At 41.5% G+C, this 15,215-nt stretch overlaps 1 protein-coding gene across 2 annotated transcripts in view; it reads left to right on the top strand.

The window, feature by feature from the left end:
- The first annotated feature begins 110 nt into the window (after nucleotides 1–110).
- EIF5B (eukaryotic translation initiation factor 5B) overlaps nucleotides 111–15,215 on the top strand; it is a 38,499-nt gene continuing 23,394 nt past the window's right edge. For both annotated transcript variants that reach the window (XM_063339641.1, XM_063339636.1), the window contains exon 1: nucleotides 111–268. In XM_063339641.1, the coding sequence (XP_063195711.1) occupies nucleotides 234–268 (35 nt within the window). In that variant the 5' untranslated portion in view covers nucleotides 111–233. The remainder of the gene's footprint in view (nucleotides 269–15,215) is intronic.

The following is a 15,215-nucleotide window of genomic DNA, read 5'->3' as shown; positions in this document are numbered from 1 at the left end:
CGCCCCTCCCCGGGCAGCACCGACCGTTTTCCCCCTCCGGCCCGGCAGGGGGCGTTAGAGCGGGGAGGCGCTGCCCGGGTCGCCGCTCGTGGCGTGCGTGCGCGGTGCAGGCCGGGAAGGCGGGGGCGGGGCGGGGCCGGGCGGGCGGCGGGGGCGGCTTTGCCATATGCGCGGTGCTGCGCGCGGGCGGGCGGGTAGCGCTGAGGTGGGGGACGAGCGCCGGGGCCGCCGCCATGGGCAAGAAGCAGAAGAACAAGAGCGAGGACAGGTAAAGGTGGCCACCCCCACCTACTCCTCGCCGTCTCTTCGCTGCCTTCCCCGGGCCGCTGACAGCAGTGGCGAGCGCCGGTGCGGCGTCGCTGAGTCAGGCCCTGCCGGGGCATCGCGGCCTCGTCGGAGGAGGCGGGCAGGCGGGGCTCGGCGGGCCCGGCCCGGCGGCCCTTGGCCGGGTGGCGGTGGCGTGGCGGAAGGCCCGGTCGTGCCTCTCGCCCGGGGCAACGGCAGTAGCTGTGTGTGCGGGCCCAGCCGGTGGCGGAGGCCCGACAAGAGGGTGGCGGGGGGCGGCTGGGTGTCCCGCGGGCGGCGGTGTGGAGGAGGAGGCTGGCGGTCCCTGAGGCCGGCTGTGGCAGGGGAAGTTTGGCCATCGGCGCTGGAGCGGTTGCGTTGCTGCCACCGTCGTTGCGCTGCCTCTGAAACGCGCTTCCCTCAGCCTGGCCCGGGCTCTCGGGAAGGTTGTCGGGGAACGGGCCAGTGACAGGCGGCCACTGGTTGTGAGCACGGATCTCGATTGTCGGGTGAAAATAGCTGCTTGGTTCAGTTCCAGCGCCTGAAGTGGTTTTGGGATTTTTTTGGGGTTTCTTTTTTTAGTGGGAGACAATGCTGTAGACTGTGCTATGATTTAGAGATTTGTGCAACTTTAATAAATGCAGATATTAGGCACTTTAGCGATTGAAGGGTAGGATGATCACTTCCATGGTTATGAGCATATTATCTTGGATACTGCCCCGTCTGTGAACTTTTTTTTCTGTGTAAGAGGTTCTTATAATGGCAGCTACGTTAACCATATGGAAAGCTGACCAAATAACGTTGTGCATATATACACTAACAGGACAGAACATATTGTTACCTGCTGCTATAAATAATAAATACAAAAATACAATCAATTTGGAGAGTGTTTTTAGTTGTTAATACTGATAAGGAGCTAAATGAAAACTGACATCTTAAAATGTGTATGAACTAGAAACTACAACTTCTTCCCCTTACCTAGACTGCTCATTTGATACATCCTTTTTGAGTCATTAAGTGTCTCTCTTATGAAAGCACTCCCTATGAAGGATTTTCACAAAATATTATTTTCTCTCTAGGCGTTTTTACTACCTAGATGTGTAGTGCATGAAGATGTTGATGTTAATGACTTAAGGCTGTTACCCTTTACCAGGTTAGGGTGTAAACTGTTCTAGTTTCTCTAGTTCTTTCTGTGTAATGAGTATTTTGCTAGTGAGGCATTTTGCTTGTCTGACTAATTTTCCTCGCACCTTCTGCCACACCACGTATTCTGCTTTGTAGTGTGTGTTGTTATCAGTTTGTTTCATGGGCTATGTTTCACAGGTATATCTTGGGAGCAGCTCTGTCGAGGAGATGAGTCAAGTGTGATTTCAGAAAGCAGACGGATGGGTTGGATCTTTGTGCTCTAAAGGAAAGAAGGCCTAGCGCTCATCTTTGTCCCTGGTGTGGTAGATGACAAAATCACGCAGAAGCCTTCGGGTACTGAAGCACTGCTGCTCGGGGTGCTTCCAGTGACAGCGGCTGGTGTACAAAGGACACTTTGAGAGTCTTGGTGCCTTCTGGATACCTTGTTCTCTTTGTGTATTGCCGCATGTATTTCTGTGTCTGTAAATTACTGAGCATGGGTCTCTACTGGGTGCTATGTGCAAAATCTCATTTATGGCTAAAAAAAGGAAGCATACCTTAAGGGAGGCCAAGAATTTATTGTTAGAATAAGTGAAATCTCACGAGCCTAGTGATCATTAATCCAGATTCTAATTGTTACAAAAAAAAGAAAGAGCAATAATGCTGTTAAAGTAGTTATGCTTACCATCTTACTGCTGCTCTGAGTGCTAAGGTCAGTGGCTTCATCCTGGCTGTTACAGTGAGTTGTCAGCATCAGGTGTCCTTCGCAAGGAGGAATGTGATCGTTCATGTTGGTGGTTTCATCTTCCTCAGTCTAGGATCCACTTGAGACCATTTTTATATGCTTTTCCTCTTCACTGATTTGCAGCTCCTTGTTACATCCAAATACGTAAAAGGGACTATATATTAGATACTATTTATTTCTTGTTTGTTTACCTGTAAAACCAGTTTTGTCCAGGTCTGCATTTCTCTTAGCTGGCTGCTGGTGAGTTGTGGGCTGTCCAGTGCCAAGTCTTGTACAAGCCATCTCTGTTGATCCCATGCCTGCACTCCTCTCTGCTGAGTCCTGTGTCTCCACTTCTCAAGGCCTCTGCTGTCATACCAGCCCTGTACTTCTCTGCACTGCATCATTGTTGTAGCATTGTGAATATCTCATTCTATACAGAGTAACTGCTATCTATATGAAACGATGGTTGCAGCGTGCCTGGGTAAACAAAAGTAGAACCAATTAGGCATAGGCCACCTGGTCAATTAGAGAAATTGCTGTCACAGCTAAATCAAGTAAGAGTTGCAGGCAGGTCAAGAAAAGTTCAGCCAAAGTAAGCCTGATGGGCTTTAGTCCTAAGGCCTTGCAAATGCAGTACAGAGCTTATGGACTGCTACTAGCAGTGGCAATACTGTGTTACAGGGCTACACGGTTTTATGGCAATGGGGAGGGATGATGTGGAAGAAGAATTTAAATGGATATGTGTTTGAGAAGTAGGGCGGGTGTCAAGAGGGTGGGGCCGGACTCTTCTTGGTGGTGGCCAGTCACAGGACAAGGGGCAATGGGCACAAACTGGAACACAGTAAATTCCATCTCAACAGGAGGAAAAACTTATTTACCCTGGGGGTGGCAGAGCACTGGAACAGGCTGCCCAGAGGGGTTGTGGAGTCGCCATCTCCGGAGACATTCAAAACCTGCCTGGATGTGTTCCTGTGCAACCTGCTGTAGGTGACCCTATTCTGGCAGGGGGTTAGACTAGATGATCTCCAGAGGTCCCTTCCAACCCCTACCATGCTGTGATTCTGTGACAGAACAGTTAGACTGGGTATATTTTATAGCAGAGAGTTTGAGGGGAAGGGAGTGAGGAGGGACCTGGAAGGCCAGTGATGTTTTGGAATAGGTTCTCTCTGCAGAGGGTATCTGGTGTTTGTTCTAGCTGACACCTCTGTGAATGTCAGGTTCCCTCGAGGGAGAGGCTGCATCACATATCTGAATCTGGAGCTTGAAGCTGGACTTCAGCATCTCTCACCAGTCCCCCTTCTGTTCCCAGTGCAGTGAGAGAGGAATGGCACCGTGGAATCAAAGGCTTCCAGTCAGTTTTGTCTCTTGCATCTTCAATTCTCTGCTATGCAGTGTTACTCGTTTCCTCCTTTTCCTCTCTTTCCTTCCTCAACGACTATGTTACGGATACAGTCCCTTATGTCCCTTTTGGCTGCTGCTCCCAAAGCATGCAGCAGCTCAAGGGCATAACTTGCAGTGCAGAGGAAGCACGTGGGAAGATGCAGGTGGTATGTCTGTGTTGTGAATATTGGTTTGAGAATTGATGCGACAGGAGGGAGATTTTCTGCTTGTCTTCTGACATACTGAGACAAGTTATAGAAGGTACAAGTCATCTTTACTCTGCTTTTCTCCCCTCACCCCCTCTCCCTCCCTTGTTTCTGCTGAGTGCAGTAGAGGTCATACTGATGAGTATTGATATATGGCTGGGGGTGTGCTGGTAAATGAGGGTGAGGATGAATTTCGTCATGGGAGAAGGCTGTTAAGTACACAGGGAGAAAACCATGAGTGAGATGATAGGTATGGTGAGCAGGGAAAGAATGGGAATGGAGGACTGTAGCCTGTTTTGAGTACAGATTGCTACCTGAAAAAATATACCTACAAATCTATTTCTACTATACTCGTATCCCTGTGTTATTCCTCTGGAACGGTCACTGACTCCTGCCACTTGATCACTGTGCATCTGTCCACGGAGAACATACTTATCTGCAACGGTCAGATATATGGTCGCTGTAGGAAAAACTCAGTGCTGTGTGTTAGAGAGGTGCTTTGTAAGGGTGGAGAGTGTCTTGGGTCATAAATAGCTCCTAAGCCATGTAGAACTTGCTTTAATTGTTTTCTCTTTGGAATTTTTATGGTTGTGTTGATAGGTCTTTTTCAAATGAAACTTCGTAGCAAACATTTCAATAGAAATATGAAGTATCTGAATTTCCAGGCTTTCCTAATGGAAGAGTGGGTGTTCTGATGTCTAGTCTAGCTCCTCCTGGGAGTGATGGGCTATGCTTTCGTTCTTGGACAGAGCTGTAAGGGCAGAAGGTATGTCAAGGTTCTCCCCTGCTGTCTTTGAGAATTTAGTATAGGACTTTTTTTTTTTTTCTTTTTTTCAATGTGTGGGAAGAAAGGCTGTTGTAAACTACAAAAATGTGCTTTGAATTCAAGCCTTAAACTGCTGCTGTAGATTTCCAAGTAAGTGTGCTATATGCTTTACGTTACAAATTATTTCCTGCCTGGAATAGGGATCTTTCCCCTGACGGTGTTAGCTTTTCATGTGTTTTTCCTGTTCTCCCAGCTTTAAGTAATTTTCTTCTCTTAGTAGTTTTCCTTAGCTTCCAGTAGGCAGTCTTTAGGTGTGTTTATTCTTGTGCCCTTTAATATTTGTGAAATGTTGCCTAGGCATACCACTCTGATAATTCATACATATTGCTTTAGAAGTTACAGGTGCCAGCTGTGATTCTGCAGCCAAGAGTGAACACTGCTGCTAAAATAAGACTTACAGTGATGTTGCTGATGCTATATATTGCTTTCTCTTCTGCAAATTAGATTGCTGGCATTGTCTACTAGTAATTCTCTTTGGCTCTTTCATTAGTATGTTAAGTAAAATCTTCTTAATGTTGTGTAAGAAAGTTCTGTGAAGGCTAGAAAGCCTACAAACACCTGTAGTTCAGACACGTTCTGCACACCAGAAAATTTACAATAACTGACTCTATCTGCTTCTCAAAATATTTTCATAAGCAAAGCTTTCTGCACCTCTATCAAGGACAACAGCTGATAAACCCTTGAAATCCTTGTTTTGCAAATATCATCTGGAAGATGCCAGGAGTTTGTACTGAAAGATGGAGTAAAATAATGCAAAATAATTTCTTTATTATGGAAATGTATTGGCCTGTTCTATGCAAATGTATATTTATGTTCCCCCCAAACCTATAGTTTTTAACACAGGCATTTCATATTTATAAGAAAACTATTTTTATACGTTTTGTTGGATCTTTTTTTTAAGCAAAGCATCATTATAAAAAGACTGTAAGGATCTTCAGGTATTTGGTAATGGCAGCATAAACCAAAAAGCACTACAGTGCACCAAGTAGATTGTTAGAAGCAGCTTTTCTTGTTGAAATCTTGATTCTCTTCATCTGTTACCTTCATGAAGGCACCTAAACTTTACATATAACTACTGTTTATGAAACATGTGAAAATAGTACATGGCAAGCCATCAGGAATTGTAGAAACTGTTCTTTCAGTTCTCTGAGGAGCTCTGGAAAGCTTCAATCAAAATAGAGAGGTTTACGGTAAGTTAAACTTTGCCGTTGTTGTTGATGACACTCATAATATCAAGCTGGACAAGCTGACAACTCTACATACCTTTGCTCATTTTAATTGCATTAACAATGTTGTGTTTTTCTGACTGGGCTCATGTGTGATGCTGTACATTTATTCTGTGCTGTTCATCACTTAAAAGCTGCCTAGGAGTAAAGGTTACAGTTCTGGACAAAACCCCCAATTTAGTATCTTTTAATGCTTGCATAATATTTCTCGTCCTCCTCCTGACTGCCTCTACAAAAATAATCCCCTGGACTGGTAGAGGAGATAATTTTTCTGCACACAAAATTATGTGTGCACATAATTAATTCAGTCATTATTTTGGCTTGCTAAAAAAGTACAGTGCATTCTGGTAGGTGTTCTTGTCTGAAAGCAGTTGGTATCTTACAGAAGATACGTGTTTTGATGATCCTGGTGTTTGCAGCATTGATGACTTGTTCGTCCCATATGTCTTTTTTTTTTTTTTTTCCTTTTACAATAGTGTAGTAGAGATTTTAAACATGAACCTGCTATCTAACGCTGAAATACATTTCTTTAGATACATGCTGTTAGGTGAAGTATTGGTTTTAATTGTAGTTAATGTAGGCTGGCATCCTTTGATATTCAGGATTATAGACAATCTAAAGTGTATTTCATGAAGTATTCTAAATGGTATTTTTTGTGCTGTATTTTGATTTTATGTAATGAGGGATACATAGAATACGGAAGTTGTAAAACACTGGACTTGGAGGTAATTTCTGTCATCTTTGCACTCTTTCTGAACAAACAAAACCCCAAAAAGCTGGTTCAGGGAAGACCAAATGCTAGTTCTTTATTTAGTGTTTCATATTCCATGCTGTTAGTCATCTTGTTCTCTTGCGATGTAAACACTTAAACTGAACCTTGAAAGAACTGCTTTCTTCGAGAGCTCTGTGTTGTCAACTACTAGCCACAACAACAGATTTTTTTTTTTTTTTTGTCTTGGAGCTTTGCTATATCTTTGTTTAAATGGGAATTTTAGGTTGTGGTGAGCCTTTTTCATTTCTATTTTATTTTTTTAAACCTGGGATGTGTAAAGGACACTTTCTGTTTTTTCTAGGATCTGGTGGGGTTAAAAGTTATGTTTCCTATGTCTTTTTTTTAGAAACTTTTGCTTAGCTGATAGTTATTCCACTCTCCTTTTTCCCTGGTCAAACTTGAAAGAGAAGGCATGAATCTTTAATATTAAAAATGGAATCATTGTCTTGGGAGCCTGAATAAAATGCAATTACTCTTTTAGTCAAATTTTACTTCCTTGCTGTCTCATGTAATTAGGTAGCTTCACCAGCTTCCTTCATCTTACTTGGGAAAAATAACTAAGGTGTAGTCTCACATCACACTTAATTCACTTGAGCTGTCAGACGTTTCAAACCTTGTGGTCTTCCTCTTCCTGTCCCCAGCTGCGTGCTGTAACTGCTTCCATTGCATTGGAGCCAATGCTTGCGTGCGCTCAGGAGTGTGATTTCATCTAATGCCAAAAACGTGTTTTTTTGCAAGGACCTGTCGCCACAAGATTGCCCGAGCTGATAAGAGGAGAAAGCGTGGCTAGGAATGGGGAAGGAAGTCACTTCTCCCCTCCCCTGCCCCATAGTTTGAGGAAAAGGCGAGGGGAGGGTGGCTGCCTTCTGGGGCTGTGATTTTTATTTATTTTTTTGAAGTACCGTCAGCTGCAGTGGTGGGTCATATAGCTGGTGCTCACCTGGACACTCCTTTGCTTCTGAGGCTGAGGTGGGAGTGCAGTTCGTTCTTTCCTGAATTTCAAACTGTCTCAGGCATACGTAATTTAAATATTTTCAGCAGGAGGACAAGGTGGCTGCTTCTCCTCTAAAAAGAGAAGTTTGTGGTGTTCGCGTTCTTTGATAGGTAAGAATGAGAAAAAGGCCACAGCTCTGTTTTCATGTTTTGAATGGCTTTGCTGAGCCAGCAGATGCTTGCATTTTCAATGTCATAACCCACTTAAAGAACAAGCTGGTGGTACGTGGTTTTGAACAATTAAATAATTACTTCCAAAGTGGTTTATGTTCTGTAGCATTTTAAACCAGTTGCTCTAAAAGAACTTTTTTGGAAGAGAGAATGCCAATTTATCTCAATACTTACAAGTAAACCCAGCTACAAATATGCCATCAGCATTGGTAACTTGCTAATTTTGGATAAGTTTGTATTTAGAAATTTATCCTTATTACTGGGCTTACAACACACATATACAGAGAATGGGTAAGCTGCTTCAGGGGAGTGATGGTAAAGACCTGTCTAAGAAGTATTAGTTTTATTTGGTCTAAAACTATTGCAAAATCAAATAGATGGAAACAGATGGTTCAGCTTCTTTTCAGTCTTTTTGAAGTTCAAGGGCTTTTTTTTTTTTAAGGAAAAGAAAATGATTTAATGACAGTGATGTTCCTTTTGAAGGTGGTTAGAAGAGCTGGTGTCATGTAAATGATGAAATATCTCCAGAGTTGCCTCAGCAAAAATTAGTCTTCTGATTATGCAGGAATGTGGGTAGTGAGCTCACAGTAGTGATGCAACTTTCTTGCTGTGTTGACTTACTGACTCTTCTGTCCCATGTATGTGAATGTTTTTTTTTAAGTTTATTTTTAATTGTGCTGTGTTTTCTAACATTTGAACTTCATCTTAAACCCATTTCTAACTAAAATACTTTTAGCATAATTTGACTTGTTATCTCAGCTGCAAGGTGAAGTCAAGCTTTAGTAATCATATTTGTGTCAGTCAGTGCAGTGGATCAAAAAGTACTTGTAACCTTTGAGTCTGTGTGTACCCTTCAGTTTTAGTTTCAGTGGGAGAGTGTTATCCTGATGACTTTGTTTGCAAAGCTGAATGTTGGATTTCCAGTGGTTAAGGGCTTCTTCTCATTTTAAACTGAATTCTTCTATTTAATTTCTGCAGTTTTAACTAGTTTCAGTAGAGGTAAATTGATATAAATGAGGGCAACTTAGCTTCTTTGTATACTGCTAATTAATCACATTGCTCCACTCTTTTGGTTCATGTATGGATTAATAGTTGCCTTTGCTCTTTATTTTACTGCTGCCTAGTCAGGATGCGGTCTCTGTCAACACGCAGATGCATGGTGCCTGTTTATAATGAAGTTTTGCCCTGTGTTGGGGGATGTGTATTGTAAGTACTATAGTAAGTGTACCCAAAGTCATAATTGTGTGTGGTCTTAGGAAAGAGCATGAGGAAAACACATGTTTGATGGTGGTCTTGCTAATATAATATGTTTGTCTGTTATCAGAGAGTATATGTGAAATGCTGCTGGTGTCAGTTGGCTTGCAAGGCTGTCCTTCACTAGAACCTGCATGGAAACCTGGAGGAGCTGGTTCGGCAAGGAAGGGCAGTTACGCATTTCAGCTGCAGAAGTTCACTGAGCAAAGAAAAATGCTAGAAGTCTGTCGACTCTTATTTCGATAGCTGCAGTCTTGTCTTCCCCACATTTGGCCTTGTTTTCCAGGGCAATGACCAGGAAGTCTTTCAAGTTTCTGTGCCTAGATTTGTCTGTTAGAGATTATATTGCATTGCAGTAACTGTCTTTAGTATGGAAGCTTCATGCAGTGAAAATCCCTAGTGATGTATATGTTTACTATGCCAATACTTGGGAGTCATTTTTTTTTAACCTTCCATGTAAGAGAGAAGTGATAGATAATTAAAATGTACTTGTAACTGTTCTGAAATACTTTCGTTAGGAAGCTCTCGTGGTTTTTGTCTTATTTCAGAATTGTAAGTTTAAATCTTGATTTGGAGCATGACAACTTCTGTTTTGGTGAGATGTGCAGTAATTAACCCCTGTAATATCTCGGACTGCAACTTCAAAAATACATCTCTCTAATTGTGCACAAGTTTTAGAAACCATGAAACTTTGCTGTTTTCGTAAGCACAATGGCAAAGCATGCCCTTAAAAGACTAAAGCAAACCCTAGTTATGTGGAACCTAGGATTAACATAAGCTTGACGATCTGTAAATCAAAGCTTGTGTTAGGATGAACTCTGGCCTCATGATGGCTTTCGTAGGGAATTTCTAGGTTCTGACTGTTGCAGGCCATTGCATCAGAAAAAGAACTTGCTCCAAAACTGTGCTTGTTTCTCATGGTTTTTAAAAAACACTGTCCCTCCCCCCCAGATAAAAACCCACAAACCCAATAGTTTAAGGTATTTGTTATTTTAGTATTTTTTCAGCAGATACTATGTAATGGCTGAGGGGCTTTTTTTTGTGGTGGTTTGTTATGTGGTGTTTTTTTTTTTTTGTTTAACTGGGGCTTTAATCTTAAATGCTGCTTCCTTGCTGTACTAGCAAGACAAACACTGCAATGTTTTTTTCTACAGACCATGCAGTTATCAGGTCACGGGGTTTTTCCACTTTTCTGACTCAATAGCTTGCAACTGTGTGGGATCTTATAAGTAGGAGAGCTACTGGCCATCGTTTTACATCTGACTGAGCAGTGGTAGGTGACAGCTCTTCATTTATTTTCTAACTCTGCTTTAATCTTCACAATGGAAAAGTTTCATACTTTCTTTTATAGGCAGGATTTGGGATTGTTAGCTTTATTTGTCACAGGTTTTGCCTAACATGTAACACAAGTAGCTTAAGTTGGATTTTGGAGTGTCGCTTTCTGTTACTGGCCTGATTTGGTGCTTTGATTGCATGAGAGATGTTGTTGAATTTCCTTTGTTGTCCATGCCTGATTTAAAAATCTCCAAACACTTACTTGGGATAATCTGGGTATATTTGATCATGATTTGTTAGAGAATGGTGTGCTAGCACAGCATTTAACTAGTGACTCAGTGAATATTCAGGAGCCTATTCATAACTGGCTTTCCCTGTGTAATGCAGATTTTCAGTGGTCTATGCAGACAATTTGTACTGCAACCCTTTTGGGCAACAGATGATTTCTTACTGTCATTTCTAGGGCAGTAAGGTCAATATTTTTCAGTATAAAGTGTGTGAATGTTTCTATGTGCTTATTTTAAAATGCTTTGGAATATTTTGAAGTCTTACGTTGTTATAATCCTGCTTAAATGGCAAAAGGCAGTGAGATTGCATAGGGGAAATGTAGAACACTTTTTTTAATCAGTGATGTAATTCTAAAGAAAAATAATTTTTCTTGTTATATGCAATGTGGTGATCTCTCTAGTTGTTATGATTACTACCATCTCCTTTAATTAGTCTGGCTGCTGTGTCTTCTCCACTGCATAGTTCTGCCCCGTGTTAGGCACAGACCTCCATGGAGGAATGTCTGCAGCCATTTAATGTTTTGAAAAGTGCTTATTTAGTTTGTGAGTGAAATATACACACCTAACTCTTGCTGTAGTTTACTGCATTGAAATGCTCTGTTAGCAATATCAGAACTCTTTTCATATCTGGCAACAAACATAGAGGCTGGAATCAAAAAATACATGAATAAGAAAGGTGGATCAGGCTTCATTTCTGAAACAGACAAAATCAGGGAAATAACCCCTTATCAGGAGCGCAGTAGCACTTTGCTTTCAGTTCCAAGCTTTCCTGACCTCCTTGAGCCTCTTCTGCTGGGGAAACATGGGGTTATCTCAGTGTGTGAACGTGAACAAGAGCAAGCCTCCTTTGAGTCCAAAGCATTATGAACTTGAATGGCTTGAGGTAGTGAGGCAGTGAAGTCTATATATGAAGTCTTCATGTGAAAGCAATTCGAGGTCAGAATTGAAAACTGAGCATACTGGTGGGCTTTCAGTTTCCTGTATATGGCACTCTTAGTGTTGGGGTTAGGACCCATACAAAGGCTGAGTGGAGAGGCAAGAGAGGATGGGTGACCTTCTGGAGGTCTTGGAGGAGGAGGTTCCTGCAAGAGTGTTTGAGTTTCTGAAACACGTGTTTGGGGACTGCTTAAAAAAGTTTACAAGAAAAGTTTTCCTAGGTGTGTCTTCCAATGCCAATAGGAAAGAATCTCTCGTGCTATGTATCTAAATGCAGTGCATTCCTTGTGACATAAGAATCTCCCAGGAAGAGAGGGGAGGGCACCTTCTCAATCTTCTTTTCAACTTTTATTGTGAAATCCGAGTGGAATATTATTAGAGTTTTAAAAAGTAAGGAAGTTCAAGGTCATTATGGCAATAAATTCTTAGTAAGGGAAGCCAATATTTGAATTCTTTGGCTTTCCAACAAAATTATTGCTTTACAGTTCTTAAGAAGAATTATAACTACATATATTGGGGTATATATAAGTGCACGCAGACTTAATTTTACCTTTTACTTCATTGAGGCTCAAATGTTTGAAGCCTGCTGCGTCACTTCTTAGTAAATGGAAATGTAGTGAAAAGTATAGATTTCTTGGAAGCCATTGACAGCAGTGGAAGCCAAGGTTGGAATGGCTCTTGTACTATATTTATGCCACTATTGTGACAGCTGAACAGTCCTCATTATTATTCCCAAACTCTTCTTGCTGGTGGGTGTTGAAGCTTAATGTCTGTGAATTAATTTTTTTCAGTGTTTTATTTGAAAGATCTTTTCTTTCCCCCCCCCCCCGAAGAAGATGTTTTCTTCTTTGGGATTCAGTTGAAGTGAGGTGACTTAAAAAATAAATACACCCCAAAAATAAATACACCCACCCTAAAGCCTGTATCCTGGAAAACATAAGCTGCCATAAGCATCCTCTTTGCTAGTAGCATAAAATCCCATGTGTTTTATGTTTGGACATAACTTTCTGCAAAGTTGCAATGTGAAAAGTCAGCCTTGAGGATATCCATGTAAAATATAAGCTGTTTAAAGGCTTGGCTCTTTAATATCTGTACAACCATATGGTTAAGATCCTGTAGTAGTAGGAGCAGTACAGCCATGGAAGAAGTAGTAGTGGAGCTTATATTTTGGTCTCTTCAAACTATTTCAAGCCTGGATTTGACTCAGTCTCCTCCATTAACTCTTACAGTAGAAGGAGGTAAGCAAGTGTGCTTAATAAACTGATATGCTGCACTTAATGCAAAAGGAAGCCCGAGGGCCTATGTGTAGGGCTAGATGTAAAATAGGCTGGTATTTGGGCTTTAACTCTAGGTGTAGAGATGATTGCTGACATTTTTATTTCAGCTGTCTATGCTACCCCTGGTGCACAGCCAGTTAAACTGCTTATAAAAACAGCTCATACATTGCTGAAACATCGTCAGCTATTCTTAAGGTGGCAATGGCCAAAAAGTTTATTCTTTCCTCTTGAGAGAGGTGGGGATTGGTTTAGAAATCTTGCATTAACTGTTAAAGAGTTACATTACTTTGAAAAATGTATTACTTACCATGTCAGCACATAAGTACTACTAGGTATATTCAAGGCATGTTTTTTTTTTTTTCTCTTGACTGAAAGTATCTCTGGTATAAAAGATGCTGTGCAGTGAGGTGCTTCACTTTGCTACTTTTTACGTGGTTTGTTCAGTCTGTATAGAAGAAAATCTAAGATCTTAAAAATACAAATAATCTTGGTCTTTTTTTTTTTTTTTAAAAAAAAGGAAATATGTTCTTACTTGTGCTATTCTCACATATAGACAGTGTTTGGTGACTTGCTTATACCCAATATTTGGGATAAAATGGGCTTGTGAATGTCAGCATTCACTTAAACTTGTAAAACGATTGTCTCAGTGCTCTCCTTTTGCAAAGGGAAATACAACTTAGATTTATTTCAGAATTTTTAAAGGAATAATTAAGTACTTGATTTTCTTCATTAATATTCTGGGTTTGTAAATTGGCAAGGCTGAAGCTCTGGTAGTTTAGAATTGGCTGATACCTTGGAGGTCCTGAATTTGGAAGAAATTTATTTCCCTTATTTTCTGTATATAGATTCTGGTATTTGGTGGGTCAACCTATGTCTGGCTGATCTGTACTAAGTGGGTGGTAGTAATTGAGATAGTGAAATTGGGAAACAAAGAATGGTTTTCTGCCCACGTATTTAAGAAGGAGTTAGATGAGATATTAATAGCATATTGATTAAATGGTTTTTGAAACTGCAAGCTGTGATAAAAGTAGCATCCTAATATTTGCTACTTTAATAGACCAGTTTTGGTCTGAGTACCGAAGTTCTAGGCGTGAAGTGGGGAATAGGTAAGTCTCCTTTCTTACAATTGTATTGTGAGCGTGATGAGGTGGAAAAACCTCTGGACACTAGAGTCTTTGCTCAATTCTTGTGGTACAAGTCAAGAAAAAAAGTGCATCTGAATTACAACTATTGATAAAGGACAGGAAAAAAGCCACTTCTGCTTAGCTGCAGATGAGAACTAACTTGTAGCAGGAGAAGAAAATGCTTTTGAAAGAGAAACCTGATATAATGAGATCTAATGAGGAAGGATGCATATTTCAGATGCCTAGTGAAACTTCTTTTGGCTTCCTTTAGGCTTGGGAGAGGTAATACTAAGGCAACTGGTGGAAAGGATTGCTTGCCAACTGCATTGGTATTTTTTTTATGATCGGCTCTTGAGTCTGGCCTGGGGCTGAATTGTGTTCCTCCGTGCTATTTCTTGTGGAAGATAACGACAAAACTTTTCAGTCTGATGACAAAGCATCGGCAACTCTTATCTAAAGTTGAAAGCTGTGAAGAACTTCCACTTATTTGCTAAATAAAAATACAGTAACTTTTTTTTGTTTGCTGAAAGATATTTAGAGGAGCAGATAAATACTTGTTAATAGAACTTCCTGGTTACTAAATTGCAAAATTTCTTCTATTTGTGCTCCATTTTTACACTTCAGTGTCAGGGCTGCTTTTCTATCAGTGATACCTACTGTTATCTGAAGGGCTAAACAATTTATTTTTCTGAGGAACAAAGTTCAATGGAGTTAAATCCAGCTGGTGGCCAGTCACAAGTGGTGTTCCTCAGGGCTTAGTGTTGGGACCATTTCTCTTTAACATCTTTATTGATGATCTTGATAAGGACATAGAGTGTATCATCAGTAAGTTTGCAGATAACACCAAGTTAAGTGGGAGTGTTGATCTGCATGAGGATAGGGAGGCTCTACAGAGAGACTTGGATAGATTGGATCGATGGGCCAACACTAACGGTATGAGCTTCAACAAGGCCACGGGCTGGGTCTTGCACTTGGGCCACAACAACCCCATGCAGCACTACAGGCTTGGGGCAGTGTGGCTGGAGAGCTGCCTGGTGGAAAAGGACCTGGGGGTTCTAATTGACAAGCAGCTGAACATGAGCCAGCAGTGTGCCCAGGTGGCCAAGAAAGCCAATGGCATCCTGGCTTGTATTAGAAATAGTGTGACCAGCAGAAGGAGGGAGGTGATTGTCCCCCTGTACTCAGCACTGGTGAGGCCGCACCTTGAGTATTGTGTCCAGTTCTGGGCACCCCAATACCAGAGAGAGATCGAGGTGCTGGAGCGAGTGCAGAGGAGGGCAACGAAGCTGGTGAAGGGCCTGGAGAATAAATCTTATGAGGAGCGATTGAAGGAGGTGGGACTGTTTAGTTT

Source organism: Chroicocephalus ridibundus, chromosome 1 (genome assembly GCF_963924245.1).
Source record: "Chroicocephalus ridibundus chromosome 1, bChrRid1.1, whole genome shotgun sequence".
NCBI classification, from domain to species: Eukaryota; Metazoa; Chordata; class Aves; order Charadriiformes; family Laridae; genus Chroicocephalus; species Chroicocephalus ridibundus.
Note: the sequence above shows the minus strand (reverse complement) of the source record. Positions and strands in the feature narration are given on the sequence as shown.